Genomic DNA, 16,689 nt, shown 5'->3' with positions numbered 1-16,689 from the left:
TTCACTCATGGGATGTGGATGTCACTGGCTAGGACAGCATTTATTCCCCATCCCTAATTGCCCTTGGTCCAGAGTCACATGCAGGCAAGAACAGCAGATTTCCTTCCCTAAAGAGCATTAGTGAACCAGCTGGGGTTTTACAACAATCAACAATGGTTTCATAGTCACCATTAGACTTTTAATTCCAGATTTTTATTGAATTCAAATTCCACTATCTGCCATGGTGGGATTTGAACCCAAGGCCCCAGAGCATTACGCTGCATCTCTAGATTACTAGCCCAGTGACAATACCACTAAGCCACTGCCATTATTGGACAAAATGCCAGGTCATAATGTGCTAATATCTCTAATGACATTGACCTCTCCTTGAATTTTTCAAGTGATTTCTGATGTGCTTCTTCCCAACACCATTCATTGTTCTGGCGTAACAATTGGTGTGGTGACTCATTGAGCTCTGTTAAGTTTTTTAGAAATTTTGCCACTTGATTCACCATTTCCCACGAACCTTTGTAACTCATGATGCTCCTTGGAGCTGGAAATTCTTTTATGACTGGTCTTCAGTGGAGCAATCTTTATTCCTGATGCACTCACTATGTGACCAAGAAATTTGACAGATAGATGTGAAAACTCGCACTTACTGTTGAGTGTCAATCTTGCCCCTTGTAGTCATCTCAGCACTGCTCTTGATCTCATGTCACGCTCAGCTTGAGTGGACCCATGTATCAACATGTCATCCATGTGGCAAACAATTCCATGTAAGGCTTCTAGAAGACTTGACATTGTTCTTTGTAAGATATCTGGTGCTGATGTTATTCCTGCTATAAAGAATCTTCCAAATGGTCTGATGAAAGTTGTGAGCAGCTTGGGCTCCTCTTCTGGGGGTGTTTGCCAGAATCCGTTGTTAGCATCTAATTTAGAGAATATTGAGCTCTTCCCCAGTTTTGCTAAACTCTCTTCTACTGATACCATTGGATGGGCTTCTCTTTTCGCAGAATTATTGAGTTGTGTGAGATCAATTCTTAGGGAGCCTTTTGGCTTTGGAACCAGTACCATCCCTGAGCACCAACATGTTGGCTCTTGTATGGATGAAGTGATGCCTTGAGGTGATCTCTTTCTCTAACTTTGGAAGTCATGGGTGTGAAACGTTTCTGGGTGTATATAAGTCTATTGATTTGATTCTGGGTTTAGTGTTTTATGAAATGCGTTTTTAGCTCTCCCAATCCTGTAAATGACTTTGAAAATTCTGCTTTGAGGTCTCCTGATTGATCTTCACCATTCTTTACTTCTTCAATTCTGTAGCTTCAATCCAATTCCAAACATGTCTTTCCACTTAAAAGTGGACAACTCTGATCTTGAATTATGAACAGTACTCCAGTAATTATTTTCTCTCTGTGCTTTAAAGTAGATGTTAATTCTTCCAGAACCCTCAACTCTGTGCCTCCTGGTCCATGTAGCTTTTTGTAGAATGGTTGAAGAATTCTCTCCTTTAACCATGGTTCAGCATCTGAAAGAACCAAAACTGCTGCTCCAGTATTTAGTTTGAAGGTTGCCCTGTGACCTTCTACCAGGATCTCTGCACTCCAATAGTTTCCACTTACTTCTTTAAGCTCTCTTAAGAAGGGCATTTGAATGTCTTGTGAATCTTCAACTTCATGGACTCCACGTCCTTTTAAAACCTTTTCTTTTTGAGTGTTCAGCCCGTTATTTCTACTGCAACATACTGCCTGAAAATGCCCCAGCCTTTTTCACCAATGGCATTGCGTGTCTTTGGCGGGTGAATTCCTGCCCATGTGCCATTTTCTTCTGCACCAACAACAATTGCTTTTCATGCTTCACCTGTCATCTACTCCCTATTTTCTCTTATGTCTAATGAGTTCAATGGTATCTGGTACTTTGGAATTCGGACTGTATCTACTCTGACTATCAATCGGTACTGCCTTCTGATCTCGGCTTGCCTACTTAATTGAATTATTGTCACCAGTGCCAAGCCTTCCTGGGACTGCAAATGATCTGATAATGCATCATTCATTACTCCAAACTCTATTCTGTCACAAATTAGCTCCCCTTTCAGATTATCATACACATAGTCCTCTGCTAATCAGTGCAAATCATTAATAAATGCATCAAATTTTCCCTGTGTCTCTGGGTACATTTACTGAACTTTGCATGTTCCATGACAGTGTTCTTGCTGAGATTGAAATATATCTCCAATGCATCAATGACTTTGGCATATGTGGCTTTATCTTCATCGTTCCCCAGGATAACTAAAATGTCATCCTCACAGTCACCCATTGTGTACAAAAGTGTACTGACCTGCTCACAGTCTGGCTTCTCTGCGAGACCTGATGCCATGCAAAATTGAGCTAAGCTCTTGTACCACTTCTTCCATGCTTCAGCCTGATTTTCTTGAAGCTGTCCAGTAGAGCTAGAGATTTTTCTATTACTATCTTTTTACCACTTGCCACCATATTGTGTTGTTGGGTTACAATACCTCCAAATGCCTCCTTCAATAACTCCAAAAGACTGCATTCTAACTTTATTGTAACATATTTACAGTTATGAGAACACTACTTTGCACGAGCTTCTTTCCAGGCTGCCTTCTCCTGGACTCTCAGATCACATGAGTATATGTCACTTCCTTCTATAACATCACAGATCATTACAATTAATTCTTCATGGGACTTAGTCTAACATACCCCATTATACAACACTTGGCACAGGTTACCAACAAGGGTAAGAGAGAACAGTGGAGAAACATGAATTGAGTGGATTTAAAGCCTGTTGATTATTGTAGGAAGGGAAGCCATGATCTCATATGAAGGAGTAGACTCGAGGGGCTAGGTGACATTCTCCTGCTCCTAACTTCCTAGACAAAGGTATTTCACAGTTTTTTTCAGACTCCATGGAGGAATAAAGAAGCAGCATGATTTCAACACGGTGAAGAAGTAGGCATTAGGAAGACAGCTCAAAACAGTCTGTCTACAGTTTAGGAGGATCAGAAAGAAAGAGAGTTAAAAAAAGTGTAACCGTAGTATTGAGAGAGTATTAATCAGAGTTGAGAAAGATTGCAACAGAAAGGGGAAAGGTTGAGAGCTAGGTACAAGGAAGGGATGAGCTGTCAAACAAGAAGCTTTTCCCTTCGTAAGAACATGCACCAAGCACATCCCACAGTTCAATAAGATTAAGTCTGTGACCGAACCCCATCTCCCTTAATACCGTCGGTGAACAAAAATCTATCAATCTCAGTTTTAAAATTAACAACTGATCTCACATCAATTGCTGTTTGTGGAAGACGGTTCCAAATTTCTACTGCACTTTGTGTGTAAAGTGTTTCCTAATTTCACTCCTGAAAGGGCTGGCTCCAATTTTTAGACCATTACCGCACCCCTCCTAGTCCTAGACTCTCCAGCTAGCAGAAATAGCTTCACTCTGCCGACCCTATTTGTCCCCCTTAATATCTTAAAACTTCTGATCACATTGTCACTTAATCTTCTAAATCTGCCCAGGGCCAGGCTTTTCCATTTGGTGGGTGCAGTGGGCGAGGCCAGGAGCGGCCAGCAAACAGTCCACTGCCCGCGATTTCACACCGGCTGGCCAATTAACGGCCAGCATGAGAAACGTACTGAAGATCTCAGCACTGCCAGGGTGGGGACAGGAGGAGCGCGAGCGCCAAAATCAGCGCATGTGGGCGGGAGTGAGCATGAAAGCTCCCTGAAGGCACAGAGCTGCCTCAGGGAACTGAAGAATTTCACAATCAAAAAATAAAGATTTTAAAAATGAGGAAAACATTGCCGACATGTGACTCCATCATATGAACAGGGGTGTATTAAAAATAATGCTTAAAATTTTTTAATTGTTTTTTGATTACTCTTGGAAACCTCATCTCGCCGATGGCTGAGGTTTCCTAAAAAATCCAGTGGCCGATTTAAGGTTGGATGGGCAACACAAAATATTGCTGAATTAATTGATTAATGGGCTTAATAGCCCTCTTAATTGTCGATGGGCATGCTGCCGACTCTTGGACGTACCCGCTGATCGAAATATCATGCAAGTGCACGATGACGTTGGGATGCTTGCCTGTCATCATCGTGCACTATTGTACACCCAATGAACAGAATATCCTGCCCCTGCTGGAGAATGAGAAAGTTGTGAGAAGGCCTTGCCCAGGTATAGGAGTAGGATTCAATTCTTAGGCTTCCATTAGAAAATGTTGACTGGAGATGAAAATGTTTGGCACGGAAGAGGCAACGCTCGGGATGGAGAAAGCGTGTGAGTTCCATTTGCTCTCACAGTTGAGGCCAATTGTGTAGGAAGATGGATGGAAGGACAGGAAGTGAAAAAGCAAGAGGCTGAAGCTACTGGTGAGATTTACGAGACATGTGCAGCAAGTTGTTGGGATCATGCAAGAGGAAATCTGTTTTTTTGGAGGCGACTTTAAACATGGGGACGTGATGTAGAGGCTCATGTGAAATTAGAGAAGGTGGGAAGACTAGAAGTATCAATAAAAGAGGGGAAAGTAAAAGGCAGAGCCAATAGAGGTTTTAAAAAGCCTGCAAAATATCCATAAAGATATGGAATTCTAGCATTGGCTGGAGGTTACTGAGGAGCCTTGACTGCAGGTTGCTAAGTGGGGCTAAAGGCAAGAACCTTTTCAATTCTCAAACAGCAATGCAAGCTGCTGGATCGCCATAAAAACTCAACTGGTTCACTCATGACCTCCTGGGAAAGGAATCTGTCCACTCTGATCTCTGAAAACTCCAATCCCACACCACATGGTTAGTGTCCTCAGGTAAAGTGGGCACGGGTAACATACCATGTCAATGTTACCCGCATCCCAAAAATCTTTTTTTTCTAAAGTCAATTTCACTGTCGCGAAGTTGCTAACAACAGAGTCATGGCTTCATTTGACAAGGGCTCAGTGGTTTGGCAGTGTTGCTTTTTTAAAAATTCGTTTACAGGAAATGGGCTTCGCTGGTTGGGCCAGCATTTATTGCCCATCTCTAATTGCCCTTGAGAAGGTGGTGGTGAGCTGCCTTCTTGAACCGCTGCAATCCCTGTGGTGTAGATACACCCACAGTGCTGTTAGGGAGCGTGTACCAGGAATTCACCCAACAACAGTGAAGGAACGGCGATATAGTTCCAAGTCAGGATGGTGAGTGGTTTGGAGGGGAACTTCCAGCTGGTGGTGTTCTCAACTATCTGCTGCCCTTGTCCTTCTAGATGGTCGTGGGTTTGGAAGGTGCTGCCTAAGAGGCCTTGGTTGCTCAAGATACTTGGAGGCATAACATTTCATGTCAGTTGGTACAGTCCCTGGCTGCACATGGCTGGTTTATGTATACTGTGCTGATCCAACTGTTCGTTACATGACCGTATCGTGACATACTAAGTGATTGCCTTGGGCTCCCAGATGAATCTTGGCCAGGTTGTATAGTTTCCGCTGGTGATTTCTGACGCTAAATCAAATCCTTCCAACTTCCATTAACTTCTAATCAATTATAGTTCCACGATACAGCACAGTCTGCTGCATCCTGGACACAAACCAGCAAAGTCTGCCAACCTGCCGAACTTCCCCAGTTCATTATTCTCTATAATTTCTGTGCCAGTAAGGAGCATGAAAGAGAGGGAAAAAAAAACTTGGATTCATATCTAGTATCTAATTGACAGAGCTACCCAATTAGTCTCACTCTATAGTTGTACAAATGTTTCCTTTTCAGCGATGTATCCAATTCCCTTTTGAAAGTTACTACAAAATTTGCTACATTTATTCAATGTTTAGAGCTTAGGCTTAGTGTGTGGCACTCTTGTCTCCAAGGCAGAAGGTTCTGTGTTCAAGTTCCACCACATCGTTTGAGCACAAAAATCATGGAAGAAGCTCCAGTGTGGTACTAAGGGAGTGCTGTGCTGTCGGAGATGCTGCCCTTCAGATGATGTTAAGCACGATCTCGAGGAAGAGCAAGGGAGTTTTCTCTGGTGTCCTGGCCAATGTTTATCCCTCAATCAACATCACAAAAACAAAATATGTGGTCGTTATCCCATTGCTGTTTGTGAGAGTTTGCTGTGTGCAAATCAACGACCATGTTTTTTTACATTAACACAGTGACTACACTTCAAAAATACTTCATTGGCTATAAAGTACTTTGGTGGTCGTGACGGGTACTATATAAATGCAAATCAGGCAGAGAGGGCCTTCAGGCCTGTCCGGAATGCTGACGCCACCCACCACCACCCCCCCCCCAAAAGGCAGTTACTCTGTCCTCCTGCAAACTGTCAGGACCTGGGGAGAGCTGAAACTGGAAAAACCCCAGCTGGCCTCCACTAACAGGCCTCAGCATTGCCGTTAGTTACTTTAATCAGTCACCCTCTCCACCGCATGCAAGCAGGTAGTCCTGCTGCCCCCATCCTGCCACTGAAACACTGGCCCAGGGGCAGGATGGACCCGGGGAAGCAGCATGCAGGCCAGTTAGTGTCCTCTCACCTCTATTTCTAGCTTTAGCCAGTCCTTAAACTTAGGCCCATTGCCTTTGCACCGTTTTTGGACATTTCCAGGTATGAATGTCTGGCCTTGTGCACCATAACAGAGGGTACAGCTTGAGTTTCTTGAATGGAAATGGTCATGCCTAACAATTGCCCCTCTGGTTCCCCTGTTCCTCTAAAAGCCACAACTACAGCAGAGTGACCAGACAGATGTCCATACAACCAGCACACCATGAACTATCCCTGGACAATTAGAAAGATATAGTATAATCAGTATGGAGCTAAGGCAGGTAAATAGAGTTGAGGTACAGTTCAGCTAAGGTCTAAGTGAATGGTGAAGGAGGTTCAGGGGGCTGAATGGCCTGCTCCTGTTCCTGTGTGACATGCCTAAGGGGCTGAATGTCCTACTCCTGTTTCTATGTAATAGGCTCAAGGCTCTGAATGGTCTGCTCCAGTTCCTATGTGATATGTTTGAGGGGCTGAATGGCCTGCTCCTGTTCCTATGTAATAGTCTCAAGGCTCTGAATGGTCTGCTCCAGTTCCTATGTGATATGTTTGAGGGGCTGAATGGCCTGCTCCTGTTCCTATGTAATAGTCTCAAGGCTCTGAATGGCCTGCTCCTGTTCCTATGTGATATGTTTGAGGGGCTGAATGGCCTGCTCTTGTTTCTATGTAATAGTCTCAAGGCTCTGAATGGCCTGTTCTTCACAGAAGCACAGAATCAAACAGTGCAGAAGAGGTCCTTCGGCCCATCGAGTCTGCAGCGACACATGAGAAACACCTGACCTACCTACCTAATCCCATTTACCAGCACTTGGCCCATAGCTTTGAATGTTCCTATGAACCTATGTTCTCAAGCTTTAAAATGCTGGTGGAATTATTTCAGACTTCAAGGCTTCCTTTAGGTGTCAAAAGAGTTGGGAGGTGAAGGAAGTCTGGTGTGTGTGTTTAATTTATCTCATTCTCAATCAGTTTTGACGATACCTCATTAAAGCTCTGTACATTCAGATACAATAAGGTTTTAACCTATCTTATTCAAAAGTGATAAAAACAAATTAAGCTTGCAGTAACCTGAAGTTGCATTAATTTGTATTGATGGAAATGTTACTGAGCACAAATTCATTAGAAGTACATTAATCATGACACAAAAATAATTAGATTAACTGAATAGTCAACATGTGAGGAATAGCTAGAGAAAATATCACTGATTTTGGCCTTTTGTCTTTGGTTTTGCAGTACAGAAACTGGCCAATCAGTCCAAATTGTCTATGCTGTTGCTTATGCTCCACACAAACCTCCTCCCACCCTACTTCTTCTAACAACAACTATATATCTTTCTATCCTTTTCTCCCTCATGTACTTATCTAGTTTTCTCTTATTATTCTATTCATCTCAAATACCCTTGGCCATTGCAATTCATAGAACCATAGAAGCATGGAGTAATTACAACGTAGAGGGTGGCTACTTGACCTCAGAGGGAGATGATGGCCTAATGGTAATGTCACTGGGTCAGTAATCCAGAGCCTAGTGCTCTGGGGACACAGGTTCAAATCCCACCATGGCAGCTACTGGAATTTTAAATTGAATCTAGAATTGAAAGCTAATCCCTTCCTCCTTTGTTGTTAAAAACCCATCTGGTTCACCCATGCCCTTTAGGGAAGGAAATCTGCTGCCCTTGCCCGGTCTGGCCTACATGTAACTCCAGACCCACAGCAGTGTGACCGACACTTAACTGCCCTCTGAAATGGCCTAGCAAGCCACTCAGTTCAAGGGCAATTAGGGATGAGCAACAAATGCCGGCCTTGCCAGCGACACCCACATCTTGTGAAAGAATTTTTAAAAGTTGTGTTTGTGCCAGCTCTGTGCAAGAGCAATTCCTCTAGTCCCGCTCCCCCACTTTTTGCCCGTAGCCCTGTAAATTTCTTCCCATCAGATAATTGTCCATTTCTCCTTTGAAAGCCACGATTGAATTTGCCTGCACCATACTTCCACACATCACCAATCCCTGGATAAAGTGGTTTCGCAGGAATCCCCAATTGGAATCGTTTGTGACTCTCTTATATTTATAGCCTCTGGTTCTGGACTCCCCCACAGGTGAGATCATTTTCTGTATATCTATCCTGTCAAGCTCCTTCACAATTTGAAAGACCTCTGTTAGGTTCCCCGTTCAGTCTTCTATTTTCGAGAGAAAAGAGCCCCAGCCTGTTCAATCTTTCCTGAAAGTTGTAACCTCGCAGTTCTGGTAAATCCAGAAAGTCCCAGTAAATCATCTTATTGCACCTTTGCGTGAATCCTTTTTATAGTATGGAGGCCAGAACAATTCACAGTTGCTGCAAGGGTGTTCTAAATAGAGTTCTAGACAAATTTAACATAACTTCCCTGCTTCGCAAATCTATCCCTACGGAAGTGAACCTTAGTGCTTTGTTTTATTTTTTAATGACCTTATTAATAATGTATCACGCTACTTTAGTGATCTGTATATCTGTAACCCCAGATCCCTCTGTCCCTCTGCCCGATTTTAGACCCTTATTTTTTCCAGAGTATCTGGCCTCCTTATCCTTCCAAAATACACCACCTCACACTTATTAATGTTGTATGTATTCTGTTCATATAAGCTGTAAGATACAGCCCCACATAAACCATTATATAGCAGCAGTTAAATGGTGAAGGTTTAATTATCATAGTGGCACTGTGCATTGGTACCATGAAACCATCTGATCAGATTCAACATGCAGAAGTCCTACACTATTCTGCAGTGTGCCAATTGAGTAATGGCTGGCTGCTCCCTCAAAGAGTTATGGAGTCGTTACTACACATATGGAGGCCACTTGGCTCATCGAGTCTATACTGCCTCTCTGAAGAGCAATCCAGTCAGTCCCATTCCCCTACTCTATCCTTGTAGCCCTGCAACTTTAGTTACCTCAAGTGCCCATCCAATTTCCTTTGGAAATCATTCATTGTCTCTGCTTCCAACGCCCTGATTGGCAGCGAGTTCCAGGTCATTATCAGTCACTGCATTAAAGAGTTCTTCACATTCCACCTGCATCTCTCGCCCAAGATTAATCCTTGTGCCATCAGCTAATGGGAACAGCATTTTTTTGTCTACCTTATCCAAACGTGTCATAATCGAGTACACCTCTATCAAATCTCCACTCAGTGTCCTTTAGCATCATCCCAGCTTCTCTAACCTAACCTTGTAACTAAAATCCCTCATTCCTGGAACTGTTCTGGTTAATCTCCTCTGCACTTTTTCCAAGGTCCCGTCACATCCTTCCGAGGGGAAGCATTAAATCAGGGGAAGGCATTACCGGGGCACTCTTGCACCCACCCGAAGCTGAAACAAAGGTCTGGATTTTTGTTCTCGAGGTGGGTGGCTCAAGTGGGGAAATTTCCCACTCACCACGCTCGCCTCGGGGGGACAAAGTGCCCCGAATGGCAGGGTCTTCATTCCAGGTGAGGGCAGGTGCAGGATAGAGCTGGGCTCCCCATCCAGATGCAAATTAGAGGGGCTGCTGAGTGCCAATATAGGATGTTTAAAAGGCCTACCTTGGCTCATTGGGATTTTGTCCCAGTTGTTTTCTTAAGGCCCTCCAGTCTCACCACCACCCCTCCCCCCACCCCCACTCCCCATGCCCGTATGTGCCAAATCATGCTAATCTATGTCCCCACCCACCCCAATAGCCTCTCATACCCTCCATGACAACCCATGACCCCCCCAACAATCCCCATGACCCCTTATAGTCCCTATGACAACTTAGTGCCAACTCATGACCCCCCACTCAACACCCTTTGCCCTTACACTCTGCATGCCAACTCACCCAGTATCCACAATGGGCAGACCTCAGGAGCCATGCTGAGATGAAGTAAAATAAAATTTGAAATATCTAATACAGGCTTCATTAAATAAAAACATACTGCCCCATTCATGAAAGCTCATTCAATACATTTAACTCCCCTCAAGTACTTAATCCCTTTATAAATAGATACGTTTGTTTTTATAACCCAACATCAAAGACAGCTGATCCTTTATTAACCTCTTTGAGCAGCCAATCAACTGTGAACTTACAATTCCCACCCCCCCCCCCCCCTCACTATGATAACAATAGGATTATATCAACAAACAGAGATCGAGGCTGCTAGGGCAGGTTTTTTTTTCAACTCTCACAGACACAGACTTTTTTTCAATTTTTAAAGGGGGCTGGCCATTTAAATAACTTGACAGCTTGACAGTTCCACAGACCTTATCTGCCTTTCAAGAGCATTTATGACTTCTCTAAAGATTCGGATCTTCCATACTGCAGGATAGGGCCCTTGCTCTAGTGAAAAAGAGGGGGCTGTTCGAACTCAGCACTGAGTTCAAATGGTCCTGCTGAGCACGGGATTCCCACAGGTAGGAGTCACGTTCCCGCCCCCATTCAACCCCACGGTGAAAACACAAAATGGGAGCAGGACTTCCAGATTCAGGTCATGTCCACCATTTTGGAAGGTTCCTGGAGTCTTCACAACTCCTTGAAAATCCAGGCCAAAGTGTCAGGAAGCACATTACCACTCACCCTCTTGGGCACAACAACTGAATTTTTTTTTCCCAGTGAGACTCAGGGAAAGTAGAGAAAATGCATTTCGAATGAAGAAATTGTAACCAAGCAAAAAAACAAAATCAATCAACGCTTCCTTGAGATGACATAATGTGACAACAGGGGAATTATTAAGACATAAAACCAAGCCATGAAGTAGGTTAGCATATCATCACCTCTGCTTGAAATCCAGTCTTGAGAGGTGGGATGCTGGATTCCTCTCTGTGCTGGCTGGAAAGGTCCTCCATGTTCGAGTGGCCCCAACACACATTTCAGAAAAAGAAAACTAAAGGGATGAATTGGAGCATACATCACAGAATGAGGCCATTCATCCCATTGTGCTGATGCTGGCTCTTTGAAAGAGCTTTCCAATTAGTCAAACTACCCATAGCCCTTTCCTTTTCAAACATGTATCCAATTCCTTTTTAAAAATTACTACAGAATCTGCTTCCACCCCCTTTTCAGCTGGTTCATTCCAACACTAAACTGGGAGGCTGATGAAGCAAATGGAAACAATTCACACTGGCCAAAAGAGTGAACTTCTATGGCTGGTAACTGAGGTAGGGACACAGTGATGAAGAGAAAAGAAAGCTTGTGACTTTATCTAACCCCTACTCATTGTTAAAATTGGGTGCCAATAGTAGAGAGATGTGCCCTTTTGCAGCGCTCAACAGGGAAAACGCCAGTTCCTACCTTGTCAGCCATTATCATCGAGGAACCGCCATGTATTCCAAGAATTGGGATCATAGTCTGAGCTGAAATAAAATCCAAAATTTCTGCAATGGACTCATGATCCGTGTCATCACCAAAAACCACACCGTGCATTTTCATACCAGACATGAGATCGCAAACGCGTGTAATGATGCTCTTGGGGTCGGTCTCGTTGATGGTCACCTGCACCACATTGGGATCAATGGGCAAATGTTGGAAATCATCTTTGTTCAAAACATCTTTGATGTCCATCTCGCAGGATGTGCCGCCAAGGATCACGGCAATGTTCAGGGTAGGGTTGCTTTTCAAGATGCCTTTCGCCCAATCCACATGAGATGCCAGTATTAATAAAATCTTCAGGAGTTGCAAGCCCATGTGCCTCATCTTCATTGAGTTTAATCCCTGCAATAGGTAAATAGAGTCTTAGATCAAAGTTTATACCTAGATCCTAATCATACAGCAATACAATACAATGATCTGTATTGGTAATCACTCCTGCAACCACCTCCCCCCACTGGACAGCCTGCTGTAAAATCTGCACCTCTATCTGATTGTTAGTACCTTACCAATAAGTGCTCTATGCCAGGCCTTGTTGACTAAGTTTAGCCTTGTGAACTTATTTATTTATGGGATGGAGCAAACCAATGTCCTCATTGAGCTACACACTCAAAAGGTGAGAATTTATTGTGAGGAAAGGCTGAGAAGCTGTTTCCTTTCTTTGGAAGTCAAGAATTATTACTTATCTTGGTCATTTCTATCCCTTTACTCAACAACCTCCCGACTTTTAGATAGGTGGGTCTTAGCTCCCTTGAGGAGAGAGTCATCAGTTGCCCTGATAGCTGGATATGCTTCCAAGAGCAAGTCTAAGTAAGTGCCAGTCTGGTTCAGCTGGTAGCACTCATGTCCCAGTCAGAAAGGTGTGTGTTTAAGATCTGTTCCCAGGATCTGAGTATATGATGTAATCTGACATTGAGAAATTAAACGGAGGCTCCAACTACCCTCTCAAGCGGATGGAAAACATCCAATGGCACTATTCAAAGAAAAGCAAGGGATCTGTCCTGGTGCCCTGGCAAACCTCAACCCCATGACACCAAAATTGGCTTGGCATTTATCTCACTGTTGCTTGTGGTATCTTTTTGTTTATAAACTGATTGCCCCTGTTCGCTGACCTAACAACGGTGCACTTCCAAAGTAATTCTTTGGGTGTCACATACTTTGGGACAGCCTGAGATTGTGAGTGGTGCTATATAAATGCAAGTTCTTTCTTTCAGAGCTAACTGCAGGTAACAAACCAAAAATCGGACCCTACTTTGGCTGTTGCTTCCACAGAACCTATCCCATGTTTTTGAAATATGGTAGAGCCTCAGAAACTCTGACCTGGTTTCATTCATGAACCAGCAAACAAATCATTTGGGCATAGATGGACCAGAAAACATAAAACAATAATTTAATTTATATTGGCTAAATATTCAACCCAACAATAAAGGGTTACAATCACCGTGCCAAGCTATTATCTTAGAGTTAACATTTATACATTCAGTTACTGTCTGGTTCTTTCCAAATGTCGAAGTTAACTGGTCTAGCTTATCTTTCTGAAAATTCCTAACCAGTTACATAGAATTACATAAGATCTACAGCACAGAAACAGGCCATTCAGCCCAACCAGTCCATGTTAGTGATTATGCTCCACTTGAGCCCTCCTCCCATTTTCCTCATCCAACTCAATCAGCATAACATATGAACACGCATACCAACATATGAACATGCATATCAACATATGAACACGCATACCAACATATGAACATGCATATCAACATATGAACATGCATACCAACATATGAATCAGGAGCACGAATAGGCCATTCAGCCCCTCATGCTCACTCCGCCATTTGATAAGAGCATGGCTGATCTGATGACCCTCTATTCCCTTCTCCCTCACATGCTTTTCCAGCTCCCCTTTCAAAGCATTTATACTATTCGCCTTAACCACACCTGTGGTAGCAAGTTCCACATTATCGCCACTCTCTGGTTTCTCCTGAATCTCTCCATTTGATTTCTTTATGGTGCTTTCAATGGTAAGTTGGGTGGTTTTGTGTTTCTGGTTGGGTCTGCATTCTGCTGTTATGTGGAGATTCCTAAAGCACATCATGAGACGTGCCTGCAAAGAGTAACCCCAGTCTCCTGAAGGCCTATCGTTAATTTCCTCAGAAACCACAAACAATGGCAGCAGCAGGGAGAACAATAATACTCAGTAATAGTAAAGGATCAGATTGCAGTGACCAAAGCTAATTAATGGAGGTACACTGATGGAGGTACACTGATGGGAATTACACCAGTTGGGGGGAGCACCAATTGGGGTGCACCATTGGGGGTACACTAATGGGGGGGGGTACATTGATGCGAGTTCACTAATGGGGGCTAAGTGGATGGGAATACACATAAGGATACACTGATGAGGGTAGACTGATGGAGTGGTGCACTGATGGAAGGGGACATTGACGTAGGGATACTGATAGGAGGACACCATGATGGGTTACTGATTGGGTTACACAGATGGGGCAGTCACTGATGGGGGCCACTGATTGGGGGAAACACTGGTGCAATACAGAGGGTGGGGGACACCAATGGGGCTATTTACTGGTGGGACACTGATGTGGGGACACAGATGGTGGGTCACTGGTTGGGTTACACAGAGAGGGAGGTCACTTCTTGGGGAGCAATAACAAAGGACATTGATGGAAGGGAGACGATGATGGGATTCACTGCTACAGAGCATAATTATGATGCTAAGTATGAATGTATGTTACATTGGGAGGTAAACAGGTGACAATTATAGTGATAGTACACTAACCATGGGTACTTTGATTCAAAAAAATAAAGGGAAAGAAGTAGGGTTAATGGGGAGCAGAGATGGGGGAACATTGAATTAAGGGTACACTGATAGGGTTTTAAGTGATTAAGTGATTGAAGGTACACTGATGGAGGTGCACAGGTGATGGGTCAAAAGATGAGAGATGTACTGATGAGGTACACTGATGGCTGGTACACCAATGGGCTACACAAGGACAGATAACACTTAATGTATTTATCTTTTCACGGGATGTGACATTGCTGGCTAGGCCAGTATTTACTGCCCATCCCTTGAGAAGGTGGTGGTGAGTCACCTTCTTGAACTGCTACAGTCCAGCTGGTGTAGGTACACCCACAGTGCTGTTAGGAAGGGAATTCCAGGATTTTGACCCAGCAACAGTGAAGGAACAGTGATATAGTTCCAAGTGAGGATAATGTGTGCATTGGAGGGGAGCTTGCAAGTGGTGATGTTCCCATGCATCTGTTGCCCTTGTCCTCGTTGGTAGAGGTTCTGGGTTTGGAAGGTGCTTTCAAAGGAGCCTTGATGAATTGCTACAATGCATCTTGTAGATGGTACACACTGCTGCTACTGTGCATCGGTGGTGGAGGGAGTGAATGTTGAAGGTGGTGAACGGGATGTCAGTCAAGTGGGCTGCTCTATCCTGGATGATGTCAAGCTGTTTTGAGTTTTGAGTGTTGGAGCTGCATTCGTCCAGGCAAGTGGAGAGCATGCTATCACACTCCTGATTTTATTGTGCCTTATAGGTGGTGAACAGGCTTTGAGTTAGTCACCACAGAATTCCCAACCTCTGACTTGCTCTTGTAGCCACATTATTTAAATGGCTAATCCAGTTCAGTTCTGATAAACCCCAGGATATTGATAGTGGGGGATTCAGCCATTGAATGTCAAGAGGAAACGGTTAGATTTTCTCTCATTGAAGATGATCATTCCATGGCATTTACGTGGCAAGTAACATTCATGCCAATATCAGCCCAAGCCTAAATGTTGTCCAGGTCTTGCTGCCTATGGACACGGATGCTTCAATATCTGAAGAGCAAATGGTGCTGAGCATTGTTCAATCATCAGCGAACATCCCCACTTCTGACCTTATGATGGAGAGAAGGTCATTGATGAAGCAGCCGAAGATGGTTGGACCTAGGCCACTACCCTGAGGATCCCCTGCAGTGACATCCTGGAAACGAGATGATTGACCTCCAACAACCACAACCTTTGTGCTAGGTATGACTCCAACCAGCGGAGAGTCTTACCCCTGATCCCCTTTGACTCCAGTTTTGCTAAGGGGGTTCCTTGGTGCCACACTTGGTCAAATGCTGCCTTGAGGTCAAGGGCAGTCACTCTCTCATAACAGTTATGCAAGGGTGCACAGGTTGGAGGGAGGACAATTTTCAGGGTATAGGGGGATACTTGGGCAGAGTGGGAAGAGGGCATTAAAGCGAAGGGAGGCACATGTCGAGTCACAATACAGTCACAGGGTAGTTGGGCCAAATTGCCTGTTTCATGCACTTCCATATAGCCCCTAACAGCTTTAACTAGGCACCCCATACATCATTACACAGCCCCACTGAGCATTACACAGTCCCATTCAGTTCTAAATACAGATATACAGATCCCACAACAGCTGCAAATACACAGCCCCATACAGCTGTAAAGACACAGCATTAAACGTGCAGATAATACCACTATCAGGTCAGGGCGATATAGAGATGACACAGCCCCTTGCAACTTCTCAGCTTTTGGGATCAGCAGGAAAGTTATGACGAACCCTCAAAGCTCTGGTGGCATTCAGTTTTGGTCATCATACTTTCGGAAGGATGTGTGGGTCCTTGAGAGGAGATTTACCAGAACAGTTCCAGGGGTGAGGGATTTTTACCTACAAGGTTAGGTTGGAGAAGCTGGGGTTGATCTTCTTGGAGCAAAGGAGATTGAGGGGGGAATCTGATCGAGGTGTACAATATTTGGACAGGTTCCGATAAGGTAGACAAAGAAAAGCTGTTCCCATCAGGTGATGGTAAAAGACCTTAGGGTCACAGATTTAAGGTTTTGGGCAAGAGATGCACG

General features: G+C 44.0%; 1 protein-coding gene across 1 annotated transcript in view; it reads right to left on the bottom strand.

Moving 5' to 3' along the window:
* LOC121271597 (glutamate receptor ionotropic, NMDA 2B-like) overlaps positions 1-13,908 on the bottom strand; it is a 668,674-nt gene extending 654,766 nt beyond the window's left edge. The window contains exons 1-2 of the mRNA XM_041177632.1: positions 13,699-13,908; positions 11,742-12,161 (exon numbers count right to left, since the gene is read on the bottom strand). Coding sequence (XP_041033566.1) covers positions 11,742-12,161; positions 13,699-13,908 — 630 coding nt within the window. The remainder of the gene's footprint in view (positions 1-11,741; positions 12,162-13,698) is intronic.
* Between the last annotated feature and the right edge of the window lie 2,781 nt (positions 13,909-16,689).

The sequence above is a fragment of the Carcharodon carcharias genome, chromosome 31 (assembly GCF_017639515.1).
Source record: "Carcharodon carcharias isolate sCarCar2 chromosome 31, sCarCar2.pri, whole genome shotgun sequence".
NCBI lineage: Eukaryota > Metazoa > Chordata > Chondrichthyes > Lamniformes > Lamnidae > Carcharodon > Carcharodon carcharias.
This window is presented reverse-complemented; position numbering and strand designations above follow the sequence as displayed.